General features: G+C 43.8%; 1 protein-coding gene across 2 annotated transcripts in view; it reads right to left on the reverse strand.

Annotated features, from left to right (window-relative positions):
- Nucleotides 1–17,885, reverse strand: part of ABCA1 (ATP binding cassette subfamily A member 1) — a 127,143-nt gene that overhangs the window by 46,156 nt on the left and 63,102 nt on the right. For both annotated transcript variants that reach the window (XM_080820555.1, XM_080820556.1), the window contains exons 8-13: nucleotides 12,819–12,911; nucleotides 8,372–8,612; nucleotides 6,488–6,627; nucleotides 6,040–6,156; nucleotides 1,510–1,707; nucleotides 546–751 (exon numbers count right to left, since the gene is read on the reverse strand). In XM_080820555.1, coding sequence (XP_080676681.1) covers nucleotides 546–751; nucleotides 1,510–1,707; nucleotides 6,040–6,156; nucleotides 6,488–6,627; nucleotides 8,372–8,612; nucleotides 12,819–12,911 — 995 coding nt within the window. The remainder of the gene's footprint in view (nucleotides 1–545; nucleotides 752–1,509; nucleotides 1,708–6,039; nucleotides 6,157–6,487; nucleotides 6,628–8,371; nucleotides 8,613–12,818; nucleotides 12,912–17,885) is intronic.

Genomic DNA, 17,885 nt, shown 5'->3' on the forward strand with positions numbered 1-17,885 from the left:
ATGACATCCCATTCAGTTTTCCCTCCCTTTCCCAATGATCCTCTGTGCTGTTTCTTATATTCCACATATGAGTGAAATCACATATTTTTAAACAGATATAATGAGAATGAGCATACCACCACCAGGATGTTGGTTTGTTTTTTTTTTCCCCCCTTCCTTGGCTTCCTAACATTGGATCAAGTGGATATACCAAAATCTGCTTAATTATTCCCTTTTTTACTGGCAGTTTGCCCTTTTTTGTAAAAATGGGTAATGCTAGCACAGGGAACCTAAAGGCTTTGTTTCTTCTTTTCTTCCTGTTGATTTACTGCCATGGGTTTAATTCTCTTGAGCAGAAATGCTGAATCAAAAGATGGTATTTTATGACCTTTGAAATAACTGTCTCTACCGATGAATGTGCCACTTTCAACAAAATCATGCCACCAGTTAAGAGTTATTTGGGGGTGAAATTTCTACCAAATTATTACTTAAAACAAAGTGCCTCTAGTCATTTTAGCTGCTCTTGATGTCCCCCAAACTGGCTGGTGTGGTGGGATTGAACTCACCCATCCTTAATCTTATTTGTCCTCTCCACATTGTCAATGTCCATTCGGATCTTGTACTTGACATGATGGGGAAGCTCCACGCTGCCAGGAGTGATTCCGGTGAACACAATCCCCGCCCAGAACTTCCGCTCATCCAGCAACTCCATGGACTTGTTGATGAGCCGGACTTCTGTTGCTACCGGTTCGAGCTTGTTCAGGTTGACACACTGACGGAAGAACAGCCTTCATGAGAACTCTGGTAGCCCGGAAAACACACGGCGCCCAAGGCAGACTGTCCTGGGAGGGGCGTGCTAACTGCATGACAATTCTATCCCCACCCCCTCATCTTCTCCTTAGTCATTTTCCAATATTCGATTGAAAACAGATCCTTTTGGTTTTTTAACGGCAATTTAAGAGAAATGCTAGAAGTATTTAGAGTTAAGTTACTTATATTGATTTTTGTGGACAGAAAGAGGTTGAAACAATGATTCATACTTAATTTTCCTCTGTTTTCTTGGCAATTTTCAACCATAACTAACCAAATAAGCAGACCCCCAAAAAGCCATCATTTGCTCCTATGAAGTCACATAATTTTTAAAACCAGATTTTTAAAATATAATGTATCCTATTAGTTCTCAGATAAGCTTCATAAATAATGCCTTTTTAAGGGCATGCTTTCTTGCTGTGAGGTATTGAGCTATGAAATCTTGGGAAAACCTAGAAGACAATGGATGGATAGAAACACTTCTTGGAGACCGAATAAAGCTAGCATTAATCTGTTTATTCATTCATTTAGTCATTCAACTAACATTTAGGAGTGTCTTCTGTATACCAAGCCCTATATTGGGCTGGAATTTAGCCCAATATATACTGGAAATAAGATTATACATTATTTCTAAACTTTCCTCCAATCCAAACTTTATTGTACCGTCTCAGAGAAAGAAGCAAAAGACTTTTCCAAATGATCCATGGAACGAGTCCTCACCTCCATGAACCGAGAGATCGTCTGGATTGCCTGGTCAGTCTCATTGAAGGCTTCTCTCCAGGTATACACAGAGCCATTAGCAGACTGGACATCCTCTGGGTGCTTGGCCAGAAATGCCAGGATATCTTTGGCAGTCCAGTCTAAGCCACCCAATTTCTGTTCCCAAAAGTGGTCATTGCTTCTGCTGGCCAATAGCATCTGCCATTCCAATGAGAAAGTACAATCAATAAACACCAACTCAGTCTAGATACTAAGTCTTATATGATTTACAAAACCTAACCTTTTAACATATGTTGTCTCTTTTATCTTCACAGAAAACTGTGAGGTAGATAACGGTGTTGCCACTTTACAGAAGAGAAGAATACAGAGGTCAGAAAAAAAAAAAAGTATTATCTTAAACCAAGGCTGAGTCATAATGCTAACAGACATGGAGCTGAGACTCAAAGTTAGACTAGGCTGAATCCAGAGTCCATGTTTCCAGCCTAGCTTAACAGTGTTGACTGCAGCAACAACAGTGATCAGACTTACTCTGCACAATTTTATATTAGATCATTTATATGTTTTACCTCACCCAACTCCATGAGGAAGATCTGTCTAAAAATTCCCAATTTGCAGATGAGAAAAAAAATTCCCTAACATAAGGTGACACAGCTAAAAAGTAGCAAAGCTGGGGCATGAAACATGGACTCTGATTCTACCATACCTTCCCCCCGCATTATATTTTCTTCTGCTTTGGAGACTCTAGCTGATGACTCCTCATACACACCTTATCTCTAGACTGAATTAAGATAACCCCACTTATGCTGTTTACTTTGGGAAAATGGTGCCATGATAAAACCAGGTAAAATTGCAGCATGCATGGATTGTGGTGCAGAAGAGGCCCGTCTTCCATGTCTTGTTCCCTGGGTTTCCCATGGAAGTCAACACGAAAGAGAAGGACAAACTAATCTGGTGTTCAACCAGTAGACCCAAAGGACTGGGGCAGAAGCCTGCACAGGTGTTGCCAGAAAAGTGGGTTAGCTTCAAACTCAGCTCATGGAAAAGGAGAAGCAAGTGTAACTCCTATCACAGCTTCAAAGGGGAAGATGAGATTCTAGCTCTACTGAAATGGAATCTCTAAGGAGCCAAACACTGCTACTTTTTAAATCAGTCTTATTTCCACTAACAATTTAAGTTTCCCCCCCATGTGGCTTCATATTTATTATTTTAATGGGAGCATAATGGTATTATTGAGTATATATACCATAATTTCATTAAGTATTCCCATACTGCTAAGAATTTAGCCTACTTCTAATTTCTCACAATAACAATTATTATAGCAATAACATTTCCTCTCATACAGTGACTTCTTTAAAATTATTTCTGTAGGGTACATCCCCGAGGGTGTACAGAATGGAGATACACAGGATAGCACTTTTTTTATGGCTCTTGTAATTCTCATCCCAAATTGCTTTCCTATAGGGAGTAACAATTTACAATATCATCAGTAAGATATGTGAAGTATTTTTGTTAACATAACAAATTTTTACCTCACAAAATTCACAGGGGTATGGGTTAGTAATTCTGAAATGGCTTTCTTTGGAGACTCGAACAAGTAAGAGCTGAATGAAGACACACGGCGTTCGGGGTGAGGCCTGCCCTGTCCAGTGCGGCTTCTGAGCAATACGGTTCAGGAAGGCAGCAAGACCGGAAAGATGTACCGCGTGAGACCACCGATCACGTGGCCATTCTTGGGTACTTGGGGGATCAAGAGACCTAAGATCACCCTCAGGAGGGGTAGCCAGGGAAAAAGCAGGGTCTTGAGATGAAGGAGGCAAAAAGCAGCTCAGAAAGGAGAACAGTTTAGTGTCATTGGGTTTCGTGACTCAACACAGAAGTGCCTCCCGAACTGGGGGGTGATGCAGTGCACGCAGACACAGCTGGAAACAGTAGAAAGATAAGAGCTACCATAAAGTAGAATGGTGGTTGCCAGGGGCTGGGAATAAGGGAAATGGGTAGGTCAAATGGTACAAAGTTTCAGTTATGCAGTATGAGTAAGTTCAGGAGATTTAATGCACAGCAAAATGACGGTAGTTACCAACACTGTACTGTTGGGGCGCCTGGTGGCTCAGTCAGTTGAGCGTCCAATTCTGGTATTGGGCTAGGGTCATGGTCTCTAGGTCCTGGGATTGAGCCCAGTGTCAGGCTCAGCACTTAGTGTGGAGTCTGCTTTCCCTCTTCATCTGTCCCTCTCCCTGCTCACTTGCACGCCCCCTCTCAATAAATAAATCTTAAAAAAAAAAATACTATATACTTGAAATTTGCTAACAGACTACTTTGTGAGGTAACAGATATGTTAATTAGCTTGATTTGTGATGACCATTTCACAATGTACACTATATCAGAATGTGTTGTACAGCTTAAGTATATATAATTTTTATATATCAATTACACTTCAATAAAGCTGAAAAAAGAAAGGAACACAAGAGCTACCCCAAAAGAAGCAGAAGCCTCAGGCATTACCTCACATACCAGACACAAGGCTATAGGGGGTACAGAGGACTGAGCAGCCCAAGCTTGTGGACTTAGAGAAACACTCCTTCAGAAAGAAAAGAGAGCAGCTGAGAGGCTCCCTCAACTTCCACCCACAGACTGAGGAGTCCCAAGTCAGCGTCTCCAGCTGAACCACCTTCCTGCACTCTGGGCCTCAGTACCCATGGGCCCACTGGACATCCCCACCATCCTCCTGCTAGAAATCTTTCCCCCTCCACAATCAAGCAACCATGAGGCTTTACCTCCCACGGAAGCCTTGGCCCCCCACTTGGCTAGTCTCCACTCTGGTCTCTGCCTTCCACCTTTCCATACTTGAATGCTCCTGACATATCTGCATCTCTGCTTGCTTAAAACCTGTTCATGGTCCCCCAGAGCTTAAGGTAAAAATTCTTGGCTTTGCGCACAAGGCCCTCCAAACCATGTGCCATGCCTTCCTCCCCAGCCATAGTTCCTACATTTCCTACTGCACACCCTAGGTTCTGCCAGCAGAATTACTAGCGAATGCCATGGCCATGTTTACAAGGGCTTTGTCCTCTAAGCACTGGGAGCCAGAAGCTGCTGGAGCATCCAAGCCAAACTCTCCACTTAAGAGTAAGGGAAGCATCTAACATTATATGTCAACTATACTTCAGTTAAACGTTTTTCAATGGGCACATTAAAAAAAAATTTTAAATGGTTGACTCAGTTGGTGGAGCATGTGACTTGATCTTGGGGTTGTGAGTTCAAGCCCCGTGCTGGGTATAGAGATTACTTAAAAAATAAATAAATAAAAATCTTTAATTTTTTTTTTTAAGTCAACTGATCAGTAGAGTAGGGGAAACATCTATCTGCTTATGGAACAAAACACATGGAGTCCCTTCAACAGGACCCCTCATAGCCTTCTGAGACACAGAAGGAGAGACATCCAACAAGTAAAAATCAGATCCCAAGGACAGGACCAGGAAGAAGAGGCCCAAAATCACACCTAGGTCTCTGGCACTGCATGTGGCTGGATCACGTCAATCCTTCTGGGGGAGTGACTGGAGCCCAACAGACACTCAAACTCAGGGGATGAGCTGTTATTATTGATCAGGAATTATTCCATATATCCATGCAAATTATTGTTCATGTTTTTCTCACCCAAGTCCCTAAGTTTTTAAAGGCCCCAATTTAAGAATTCAGCATATGTAATAGGACAGAGGAACAAAGATGATTCCAGCTTTCCCATCACTGGAAGGCTCCCTAGGTATTCACACTTCCCACCCCCTGCTCCAACCCAGGGCATCAAGGGAGAATCCTAAGCCTGGAAGAGTAGCTTTCAAGTAGGCACTGCTTCTAAAACCCAGCTGCCCCCTCTTATCGATGAGGTGTCAAGACAAGAAACCTGGTAAAATCCATTCCTGCTTCTTAATGGCAGCAGAAACAAAAGAAAAAGGCCTCCCTCACCATGGAGATAGGAAATAGTCAAATGACTCTCTGACTCAGCCCAAGGCAGGGATGGTGTGATTAAATGGCACTCAGGCTCATACAAAGGAAACATTCTGTTCTTGCTCAGACTCCTCCGTTTTTTGAATCCAATTGTCTCTAGAGCACTTATCCCTCTCAAGGGGCTCAGAAGCACTCAGGGCAATTCCCCTCCACACCTTAACAGTGGCTCAGCACTCACACAGTGCCTTAGGAGGGAGGACCCAGGCCTTTGTGTCAAGAACTACCAAGATACAGAAAGAATAAATAAGATGCTTTAGGACCAGAGATGACAAGAGGCAGAGGCCTACAATCACCAACACCAACCCTCACCGAGTTTCTTGGAACACTGATTTTTGACCACTGGACACAGGGATGTGAGTGTGCGTGAAAGAGTCATCCGTGCACTATCACCGGCAGCTGGAGCCATTATGCTATTAATACATCTATCCTGGTTAAATGTAAGAATTCCCATCTCAGTCACCTCTAGCAAAGTGACCAGAAACTCACCTGTCTAGCATCAAGCAGGCACCTAGTAATCCGAGGGACACTCACCCGAACAAGGTCCATTTCCTGGTTACTCTCCATGAAGGTCCAGATCTTGGGACTGAGCTCTTCCCACATGCCTTGCATATCATGAAACACGGCCAGTTCCTGAAAGGTCTTATTCACCTGAAGTCAGTTGGGGAGCCAAAGGCAGCAGGAAAAAGGAGAGGCAGAGCCATGAGATATTCAGCTGACCCTGACAAGATGCTCCGTCACTGTTTCCAGTCTTTCCCATTCCTAAGAAGTGCCTGCCTGCAGCAATGACTCAAATACCCAAGGCTGGAGAGCTGGCCCTCTACAGTCAGTTCTGGCCTGGGCCACACTTGTGGTTCTCCCTCTTTGGAAACCCCAAAAAGCCATGAGCATAGTTGATATAATCCATTTGAAGCCACCTTCACTTTTTTGCTATAACCCTAGGAGGATTCTGGAGAGGGATTTCTGGGCCTGGGCAACCTACCTCGGCCATAACTTGTCTGGTGGCTGGAGTGTCAGGTGTATACAGGATCTTCCCAACAAGCAGAGGCTTGAGAGCTTTCCAAATGATGCGGGAAAGAGGACTGGACTCCAAATTCTTCATCAAGTCATTGCAATAAGGAGCTATGAAGACAACAAAAGGTAGGTATTCACAAGCATGGTCATATACTTGTAGGAACTAACAAGGGCTCTAGAGCTAGCCAAACAGTCCTGGGTTCAAATCCCAGCTCCACCACTTACGAGCTACATAACAAATACCTTCACTTGTCTGAGCCTCAGTTTGCTCCTCTGTTAAAATAAAGTTACTATGTACTTGGCAGAGATGTGGTGAGGATTAACAGATGTTATCAAGAGAGCCCCTACAGGAATGCTTGACAAGTAATCAGAGCTTATTATAGAGAGGGATAACTCATAACCAAGAAGATCTAGAAAAATGTTTTTACTATGCACATATATGCATAACTCTGGATTCATAATCTCATGTCAGCCTGCCAACTCATTTTCATTGAGAACAGAGAGATGAATTTAGACTTTAGTTTTCTAGCAAAAATAAAACACTTCCCTTAACAAGTCTCATCCAAGTATATCTAACATATGTAATAAAAATTCCTAATGGAAAAATCCAAAGTTATAATAGACAATGAGGTTTGGTTACCCAGAAGGATTCCTGAATTTTTTTTTTAATTTCATTTTTGGTTCTTTTGGATGGCAAGCATCCTCTGTATGCTGCAGAGAGGATACATTAAAAAAAAAAAAAAAAGGATTTGCTCATAGTTGTATCTGCTTTGCAAATGAAAGTTCCCTTGGGTTGACTTGCAAGTGAGGGAGTAGAGCGGATGGCATTTCAGAAAACTGCCTCTAATGCCATCCCCTTCAGGCTTGCAAAGCAGCCTGCTATGTCTGGAGTGCTTTACTCCAGAGAAGAATAAAAGGTTCTTGTGTTACAGTAATGCACAAAAAGCTGCCTCACTCAGTGTCTGAAAGAGACACCTGCGGTTGGAAATGGAGAAAGGCTCACTTGCATCGTGTTTTCAAGGAAAAGGATGCCATTGTCTAAAACTGTAACATTGGCTCCTTGCTGCCACCAGACACAGAACACACATCCCCACAAAACCATCCAAGTGTGAGCAGCAGATATGGAGTTACAAGATTCTTTAACACCACCTTGCAGCTAAGCACCAAAAACAAACAGCAGATCAAATGTCTGAGTCTGAGTTTGACGGTACACACGCCATGTTAACAAGCTATCTCAGAGGCCATGTGGTTTACGGGGGAAAAGCACCAGGCCAGGCCGATCCGGGCTTAACCCTGGTTCTTGTGGATTTGCTATGGTGTGGCTCTGCTCAAGTCACTTAACCTTGCTGAGCCTATAAAATGTGGGGTTGTACAACCTTCCTTGTAGGGTTCATGGAAGGGTTAAATGAGAAAACTTCCACAGAATGCCCAGTACACAGGAAATGTTCCCTGAATGTTTGCTTTTATTGCTGTCATTATAACTGTTATTTTAAAGTTTTTAATATAAAGCATGTCTGGGGAGGGTAGAGGAGAGGAAAGAAGAAGATCCTTGATTTCTCTGGGAACTCCCCTCCTACAAGCCCCAGGAAACTGGGGAGGTGGGCTTTCACTCACTCTTGAATTTAATAAACACACCATGTACCTGAGATGTGCCAGGCCCCATTCAAAGCAGGGGGGACAGTTCACCGATAAGGAAAAGGAGCTCAGCCTCCTGGGCAAACAGACACGTACATCTCCAATGGTGCCCCAGAGAATAAGGGTAAACACTAGGGAGGATGCACAAGGGACCCAGAATAGCACTAAGCAGGGCGGGGGCCAGCCGGCCAGGGGCTCCGTCTATGCAGACACTCACTTGTAGAATTGTCATAAAAGCTGCCAGCATCTTCATCCGTGCCATTGCCACCAAAAAGGGCTTTGTAGTTGTTGTCCTCGTACCAGTTGAGGGACTTGATCTTCAGGCCGCCCCCCTCGGGATGGCCACAGACGATGCGGGACACAGCTTGGTAGATCTGGGTGGACGAGCTGGAGCTATTCGCATTGGTCAGGAATAGGACTTCCTGCCGCATGTCACTCCAGCTGTTCATGCTCAGCAGCTGGTGGCCGGGATCGGGAAGAGAAAGGGAAGGAGGAGGGAAGGAGAAGAGAGTATCAGGAGGGTGGGGGAAAGAGAGAGAAAGAAAGAGCTTATTTTCTTGACCTCTCCAGAGCCACACCCCAGAACATATTATGTCCTGTCCTCTGAGCCTTGGGATGGGATTGACAGAACCCTGCTACTCCGCTGGGGACCAGTGGGGGTTTATCAGCAAGGTGTGGATCTATCCAAGTACAGTTCAAATCTGCACCTTCACAAGACACCCAGGTGATCCCTACGCAAATTAAAGATCGAGAAGCACAAACCAGAAGTCAGTGGAGCCCCCTGAGGATGGGCTTCACTTCATTTGGATTATCTTCTGGAGGACGAAGAGAAGGCTTTCTCTGAACAGCCTTGTGTTCACACACATCCGTCAGGAACTGCGCATATCCTAGAGCACGCCCTCACCTCTAAAACACCTTCAACCTCCCTGTGGAAACTGAGGAGGCCTCTGTGCCTTGGGAGGAAAGGCAGCGGGTGTGAAGTGCCCATCCTGGTCACAGTGAAGTGCTGGACGAAACGAGAAGCATCACATGGGTGACCCGAGGCTGCGTCCCAACCACGGGCCTCATTCGCTTCCAGCCTTACAAAAGTCACTTCCTGAGGGCCCCCAATTCTCGCCAAGACGAGGAAGCTAAACAGAGCACGGGGCAGAGTAAATCACATGGAACAGAAGGCCCTGAACAGGATGAGTCCCACGTTCCTGCAGCCGCAGGCTGCTCTGTGACTCACACCAGACTGGCGCTTTGTCTCATAGACAAATGTGCTCTGGCACCTTGTAGAGTTCCTGGCCCAATTGTTCTCATCATTAAATATTTATCACGCACTTTGCATTTCTACATATTCCACAATAAATCAGTAACACACCTCTACATTCCCTGAAATGTCACTTCATGTCCTCACCACCCGACAGAGTCACGGAGGGCAGAGAGGAGAGACCCAGGGCCCTGCCCACGTCCTGTAGAAGGCCTAAATTCTGGCGCCATGTGCCCAGTTTTTTGTCTCGGCTTCCTGGTTCCTTGGGGACCCATGGTCCTTCGTACTATAGATCCTGACTTTGCCTTCTGCCTCCAGGGGAGACACCAGGCACTCCAGGGGCAGGCACAGGTCACAAACATTTCTCCCTCCAAAGAGGGAGCATCTGACATATAATACAAGATCACAGTTAGGTGGCCAGCTTTTCCTTACTTTATCTTTTCATCACCTGGATGAGGCATCTACACAGGGAGGACAGAGGTCGCCAGACAACTCTTCCTTTTGTTGGTGGGTGAACAGCCCTGCGGATGTTTTACTGATAGCAAGTGAGTGCCACTCACTTCTCTTTCCACAGGCTGCCTCACTACCACCAGCCCACCAGCCCATCAGCCCCCAACCAAAAGAACAAATTTCTTCCCACATAAAACCAGTACATTTTTGGACAGAGGAACCAAAACAACAGAATTATTCCAGACCCTTGGCTCTTTCCAGCACCTGTCTCGGGGCAAACTCCTACTCATTTTTCTACACTTCAGCTCACACTCCACAATTCCTCTGTGAAGCACTCCCACTCACGGGGAAGGGTGGCCATTTGTCCTCCAGCCCACGAAAGATGGTGTTTGATTATTATCTATGGACTGAATGGCTGGCTGACTACTTTCTCAAGACACTGCAATGGCCCCCTTCTTTCCATGCCCCCACCTTAGTCTCTTCTCAGTTTAAGAGCCAGAACGTAAACAGCCTCATACTCTATGTCACATCATATTCCCTCTGCTCCAAACCCCCCACTGGCTTCCCATCTCGCTCAGCGTAAATCCAGCCTTACCAGGCCTGCACGGTGCTCGTCTCCTTCCTGAGCCTCAGCTCCCAGTGCCCTCTCCCTCATTCCCTCACTGTGCTCCTTCCTGGATCTTTAAATACACTCCTTAATCATGCCCTACCTCGGTGTCTTTGTATCTGTTCCTGCTTGGAACGGACAGTACGTGGTCATTTCTTCAGGTCCAACTGTCCCCTCATCAGAGATGACTCCTCTAATCACCCCTTTGAAACAACACCTCAGCACCCTCTATCCTTCTTACCCTGCTTTATTTTTCTTCAGCACATTATACGCTCACCTGTTTATTTCCATCTCTGACCATGCAAGCCCCCATGAAAACAGGAAAGCCAGTGTGCTGGGGGCTAGAGACATAACTGAGAGGCTCCCCATCCGGCTTTCCCATCTCATCAGGCACACCTTCCCTGCCACCAGATGTGGCGCTCACGCCGGCTTTCACTCACCTAGTTCCTAAAGTCTCCATTTCTACCCAAATGCCAGGTCCCGTTAGTCTGCATGTCCTTCTTTGAAGAGTATCCTTTCTATTCTAGTCTAGTTTCCATCAGAGTTCATCACACAAAAAGTAGGCTAAAGCAGAAAGAACATGGGGTTTGTAGTCCAACAGTTCAATTAACTATCTATATGACTGTTAAGTCCCACTCCTCTAAGCCTCCGTGCCATCCCTAAGATGGGAAGAATAAGGCCCACTTACATTTGTCATGTGAATGATACAGGGAAATTGGGGGAAACTGCACAAGTCAGGGGGAGGTGCTTGGAAATTGCTAGCTCCCTTCTCCTACTGAGGGTGGTGCTTTGGTCAAAACGTCCAACTTTCTTTCAAACACTAAACAGATACACATGTGCATTTATTTATGTTCTGCCCATTTGTCTCAGGGAAATAGCAAGTTTGACAATAAGTAACTTATGGTCACGGGGGCTTGAAAGTGTTCCACGGAGAGGTATGGGTGGCCCTTGCTCGGCCTGGCCCAGGGAGCAAACAGGGCACAAGGAACCAGGTGCCAAGAAAAATGATATATGGCTCAATGGAGAGTTTCTGCCTCATCAGCAATGGGAACATCGCAGGCTTTCAATTATTTTTCTTACCCCGGACAAAAGGCAGGCCAGTGATGTAAGAGAAAACACTGTACCCAGACCCTAAATTTAGAGACACCCTCCCATGTCAAGTCTCTGCTCTGCTTGCTCTAAGGCTGGAGGGAAGCTGGGAGAGCACAGGGTATACTGGAGCCCGCTGTTGGGACCCGAGGGAAATGGCTACGGACTTGCAGGTCATTTTCTGTTTTTCTTTCTGCCTCCTGGAAGAGCCCCAGGTGACCCAGCTTCTGCACCTACATAAAGGTCACCAGCATTCACAAGCAGAATAACAAATAGCAGGCTGGAAAGCACTTCTCCTGAAAGGGACCCAAAACCCAAGCCTCTTCAGTCACACACCCATGATCAGAATTCAAAGAAAAAAAGCAAACAACTAAAAGCAATACACCAAATTGTCAATAGTGCTCAATCTCCGTGTTTTCTAAATATTCTTTAGAACATTTTGAACGTACAATACTTTTATTCTCGGAAATCTAAATTTTGATAGTTGAGAAAAATAAAACAAACACCAAAAAATGATTTAGAGAAATGATTCAAAATAAGGCTGGACCAAGTCTGAGAAGAGTATTCCCATCCACTGTCCTGGACATTTAGGCCTGATTGTTTCTGACTGCCACCTCCCACTCAGTTCCAGACAGCTCCTCCTCTCCAAGTCTAACCAGAAACAAGGTTGGGCATCATGGACAGGAAACACATGCAGGCTGGCAGGCAGAGAAAAGGTTCTGGCAGCACCTACAGGCCCCTGATCTTGTGAATATAAGGTTATTCTGATACGTTTGTCAACACGCAGACCCAAAAGGCAAATCTGACTTAATGTTCATCAAGAAATGACATTCCCAAAGGGGAACATCAGAGGCCAGGTGTTTACAGCAGAAGGTCTGAATGAGGGGTATACGCTATTAGTTGGCAAACAAATGTTTTGGTAAAAAGACTGGCCTTGCTACTGAAGAAGAAATATGGTTAAGTGGCTGGTGAGATAAGGAGTCATAAACTAGGGGCAGGAATAACACTAGGAGAAAGTTCTAAACTAGGTACTGGACCTTCAACCACAAACTAATTAGCTCTGAGACATCTCTACATCTTGTTTTTTTTTTTTCATCTCTATAGCAAAGAGCTCCACCCGGGTAATTTTTAAGATACAGATGCTTCTGAAATTGATTTTATGGGTCACACAATATTCAAATCAAAAGGACCCTCTAAGCACACTCAGGGTGAAGAAAAAGCCATAGTGGTCTGCCTCCTGGGGCTGGAAAGACACAACTTACTTACCTGTTGGATCAAAGTCCCGAGACTATCCAGCAAAGTTCCTGTGGCTTTAACCAGTTCCTTGCTCAGGATAGGAGAGGTAGAGTCTAGCTCCCTCTGGAATGAGGAAAAAAAATACTTTGTTTCTAAGCTCAAATGTAAACCTGAACTCTCTACTGAAAATAAACAAGTTAATTAAAACCAATCTTGAGTTTAAAACACAAGAAACCCACTCCTAACCAAAATAAGACACTAAAATTATTCTAACTGCCAGTCTGCAGGTTGTTTCAGATAAGAATTACCTTCAGATAAGAATTACTAATCTTCTGACAAATGCTTTTAAATAGTGTAGAAGTATCTATTTAAAACTATTTGATATGCAACAGATAAAACCATCTCATGCTGGGGTTATGTGTGTGCATGTGCACGTGCTCCCCATGCAACTCTGACCACAAATTCCCAACTCTGTCTGCAAGATGGGCAACGGAGAAATGACCTTGACAAGCAAGTTCGTAATGGCTCACAAGAAAGAAAGAAAATGTAAAGTTTAAAGCTGCCAAAAGCATGGAAAGGAGAAATTCTCACTCATTCCACTCAAGCCAGCACTCACACTGGAAATTTAATACAGAATGCTTATTTTTTTAATCTACTTTTACTCAGATCTTTATGTTTATTCATGTGTATATTTAACTGCTGTTATATGCCACTTAGTTTCACAGCAAATATAAGAAAATAATTAATTGGGCCCAAGGAAAAGATGAGTTAGGGCAAAAAGCCTAAGCTAGAGAAGAAAAAGAACAAGGATGCATGGACCCTGAGGCCAGAGCGGCAAGAGCTGAGGAGCCTCAAATTCGGGTTCTGAGTTTTCAGGCCTCCAGAAAGAAAAAGACATAAGGTCATTTTCATCATTTTATTTGTCAAAGAGAAAACAAAAAATGTTTCTGGGAAAACCCATCTTTCCTTGGCCCTTCTATGGGCATTGTTTTACTTAATATCATCTACCCATCTACCTCTTTAGAGAAGGCTGGGCTACTTTTGTTTTTTTTTTTTTAAGATTTAATTTATTTATTTGACAGACGGAGATCACAAGTAGGCAGAGAAGCAGGCAGAGAGAGAGAAGGAAGCAGGCTCCCTGCTGAGCAGAGAGCCCGATGCAGGGCTTGATCCCAGAACCCTGGGATCATGACCTGAGCCGAAGGCAGAGGCTTTAATCCACTGAGCCACCCAGGTGCCTCTGGGCTATTTTTTTTTTTTTAAGATTTATTTATTTTAGAGAGAGAGAGCATGAGCAGGGTGAGGAGCAGAGGGAGAGAACTCAAGCAGAACCTGTGCTAAGCATGGAGCCTGATGCAGGGCTCACTCCCATGACCCAGAGATCATGACATGAGCTGAAATTGAGAGCTAGACACTTAAATGATGGAGCCACCCAGGCAACCCAAGGCTGGGCTATTTTGCTATTTGTCTTGTGTCAAGGAATGTTGTGAAATCATCTTACAGACTGTGTGGAAAATAGTTGGAAGTGGATAGAGATCATTATTATCTAAGAAACAGCAGCTGGGGGGATGTTCCTTTAACGAACTCCAGGGGGAGGGGAGCACCTGGGTGGCTCAGTCGGTTAAGCAGCTACCTTTGTCTCAGGTCATGATCTCAGGGTCCTGGGATGGAGCCCCACCCACGCTGGACACCCTGCCCACCGGGGAGCCTGCTTCTCTCTCTCCTTCCCACTGGTGTTCTATCTGTCATATCTCAATCTAATAAATAAAATCTTAATAAATAGATAGACATAACTCCAGGGGCACCTGGGTGGCTCAGTCGGTTAAGGGACTTGACCTCAGCTCAGGTCTTGATCTCAAGGTCATGAGTTCAAGCCCCCTGCTGGGCTCCATGCTGGGTGTGGAGCCTACTTAAAAATAAAAAATAAAATGAAATAAAATAAAATAAAATAAAACTCCAAATACAGAAGATTGGAATTAGAAGTTAGTACCATCATGATCATCATAATACCCAAGCCAAATCCTGAATGTACATTTCTGATAAAATCTGTCTGAAGGTTCTGTGAAAGAATCTGTCGGGCCTGATTCATGAGCTCTCCTAGAAAGGCTTACTCATCAGGGTCCACCTTTCCCACACTCCCCATCCTCAGATGGGCCTCCAATTCCCCTTAACCACTATACTCAAGTAGGTCTCAGTGATGCAACTCACAGATTATGTTAATGATCGTTCCTTCAATTAAGTAATCATGAGCAAAAACAAGTGGGAGATTTTTGGTTTTTCGCTTTCTTACTACAAGTTTACATTATCACTAAAGGTTATCATATTAAAAGTTGACCCTACAGAACCTACAATAAGAAAACGTTCACAAACTGAGAGGTCTTCCTTGGAAGGCATGGGAGGTAAAGTGTCTCGGCTTACATCGGGCCCACAAGAGGATGCACGCTCAAGATTGTGCAACAAAACAAAACAAACAAAGCCAAATTAACTTAATGTCCTTTTTCACAACTTAAATGTGGTAGCTAATCCATTTCTTTTATAAAGTCTGAATGGAAATAAGATTCTGATGATTCTTGTCACTCTGTCCCTTCTTCTCCGGTGACCTGGGGGGGCTACAGAACCCTGGGCAAATGTCTCAAACTCTGTACTGCCTGATTTCTGTAGCTACACGGCGGTGTTCGTGGTGTGCAGGTGGGCTAGTGGTGTCAAGAATGCTGAACAAGAGGGTGTGTGCAGAGCACCTCACGCAGCAGCTGGCACACAGTGAGCCCTCACAGTTCTCAGAAAGGTCACCCTTGCCATCCTCTTCCCTTCCCTAAAAGTTTCCTACCAAAACTGAAGGACTTTCTAGTTCTTGAAAAGACACCCATCTTCCCTTCTGTTTCCTGGTTAGCTCTCAAACTGTCGAGGGGCCCTCCCTCCACTGAACAGAGAGCTAGAGGCGTCATCTCAAAGCACATCAGCCATACCAATGTGCTATTTCTAACATTAGAAATCCTCTTCAGTGCAAGACTAAGTAAGACGTTAATTCCTGAAGGCTTGAGATGAATGCTTCTTTCCTCCCTACGCCCCACTTTCCCCTCAGTGTTTGCAAAACTGTGAAACAAAAGATGTTAAGCAGATGAAATGCACACTTAAGTAATGTTGAGTGGATGTGATACAACTACAGATGTATATTTATATCACACATGCACACATATAAACTTGCTCCAAGGTTGACTTTTAAACTGAAAAACTGGAAGGAAAAAATCCTCACCTACATTGAAGTACACATGTATATCTATCCCTACATACAAACACTCATGTACATGCACACACCATTTATCCTAATGCATACGTATGTGTACCTTCTATTTATAGTGATATTGATTTTTACCTTTACAGTAGAGATATAATTTCTAAGTCTACTAAGCAAAAGAAGGGGAATCTACAAAAAGAGATTATTAAATTGGAATGGTACCAACTGCCCTTGATAACAACCAAAATCATGGCGGACAACTGTGAAGAAGCAGCTTCCGCAGATGGATCCGGTGTGGTCTCAGAGCTCTCACACCACCACCTGCTGCCATGTTCACTCAGTGCAGCCTCCCAGCCCTCAGAGACCTGCTGATTCAGAATCGAGGCATGAGAGCCGAGAAGCCTTGGGAATTTTTTGCACAGAAAAGTTTGAGAACCACTAAGCCATAGCCCCTTGGACGATGTTCATGCCTCTTTTTCACAGTCTGCTTTGTATGAAGGTGATAGTTTGTGCATTCCATGTCTGGTTAGCACAATGCTGTCTGCCTTGGATGGTGAAGCACTGAAGAGAGGCCAAGCCATTCACCCAGCCCCAACTGGGATCGGAGATGGTGCAAAATGCATGAGGCCAGAACTGCACACCAACGGAGTTCACGGCCACCAAGTGCCAAAGGCCGAGTCTCTGAAACCATAGCTATGCCACTGGCCTGTTGTCACCGTTAGCAGTCCCCTCCCCTGAAGGGTACAATCAATCAGCAGTTCATGTTGTTCTTAGATGACGTCCTTCCTCATCTGAATGAATTTAAATTTCATAGGTACTAATTTTCCCTTGGGGGTTTTCAACTTAAATGTCTTAACCTTTGAGGCAGGCTTATTCTTCTTGTTTTAAAAACTATACAATTCAGCAAAGCTCCACGCACACTGCATGACTGTTAAGCCCATGAACACCACCTATGACCACACATTTAAATATCAGGACTTCATTACATTTACCATGGATATCAGACCTTCACATATTCAAACACAAATGCAATACCGCATCATACGGTTGTCAATAGTCTGAGCTCTAGTTTACTTCTAATTTAGGTTTTGGTCTCTAAGAGAAACATTGGCTAAAGCCAACCATAAATAATAGGCAGAACAAGCAACGTCATTATTAGGATCCCTTTTTATACTAATTGTTGTTTGAGATTAAATGTGCAGTATTCATGAACAGAAGTATTCACAACCTATTGTCAATACAAATAAATTTCCATTTTCAAAGATGTGTTGGAATTACACACAGGTGTGGGTTGACATGACAGGGTTTTAAAAAAAAATTCATATGCAGCATTGTTTAAGAGCTCAGCATATCCAGATATTTTGCTCAGGACTTCATTTTACTTTTCTGTGCTTGGATGTTATAAAATACAGAGAAGAGACTGATGAGAATCTGCAAACTAAAATTATAAATTCATGGGGGAAAGACAGGCTACTTAATTACTGTCACTGGGACTAGTTGTTCATGTCAGAAAAATTAGAAAATTAAGTTCTTGGCAGATTATAAAGCTACAAGTAAAAGATGAAAGTTGCAAATATATAGGAGAAGATGTCTTTATGAACTTGGTGTAGGAAAGGCCTTCTTAAAATATAAAAAGTCCAAACCAAAGTGGAAAAAAATGACTTCAACTTTTAAAAGTAGAAACTATGCACCAAAAGACACCATAAGCAATGTGGAAAAAATAAGCCAGAGACTGGAAGAACAGATTTTTATTTTTTTGGAAGAACAGTTTTTTTTTTAAATTTTGGTATATAAAGGAAATACCATGTAGCAGTTAAAATGAATCAGATGCCTCATGTATCAATACTGATAAATCTCAACAG

This window comes from Martes martes (assembly GCF_963455335.1).
Source record: "Martes martes genome assembly, chromosome: 12".
NCBI classification, from domain to species: Eukaryota; Metazoa; Chordata; class Mammalia; order Carnivora; family Mustelidae; genus Martes; species Martes martes.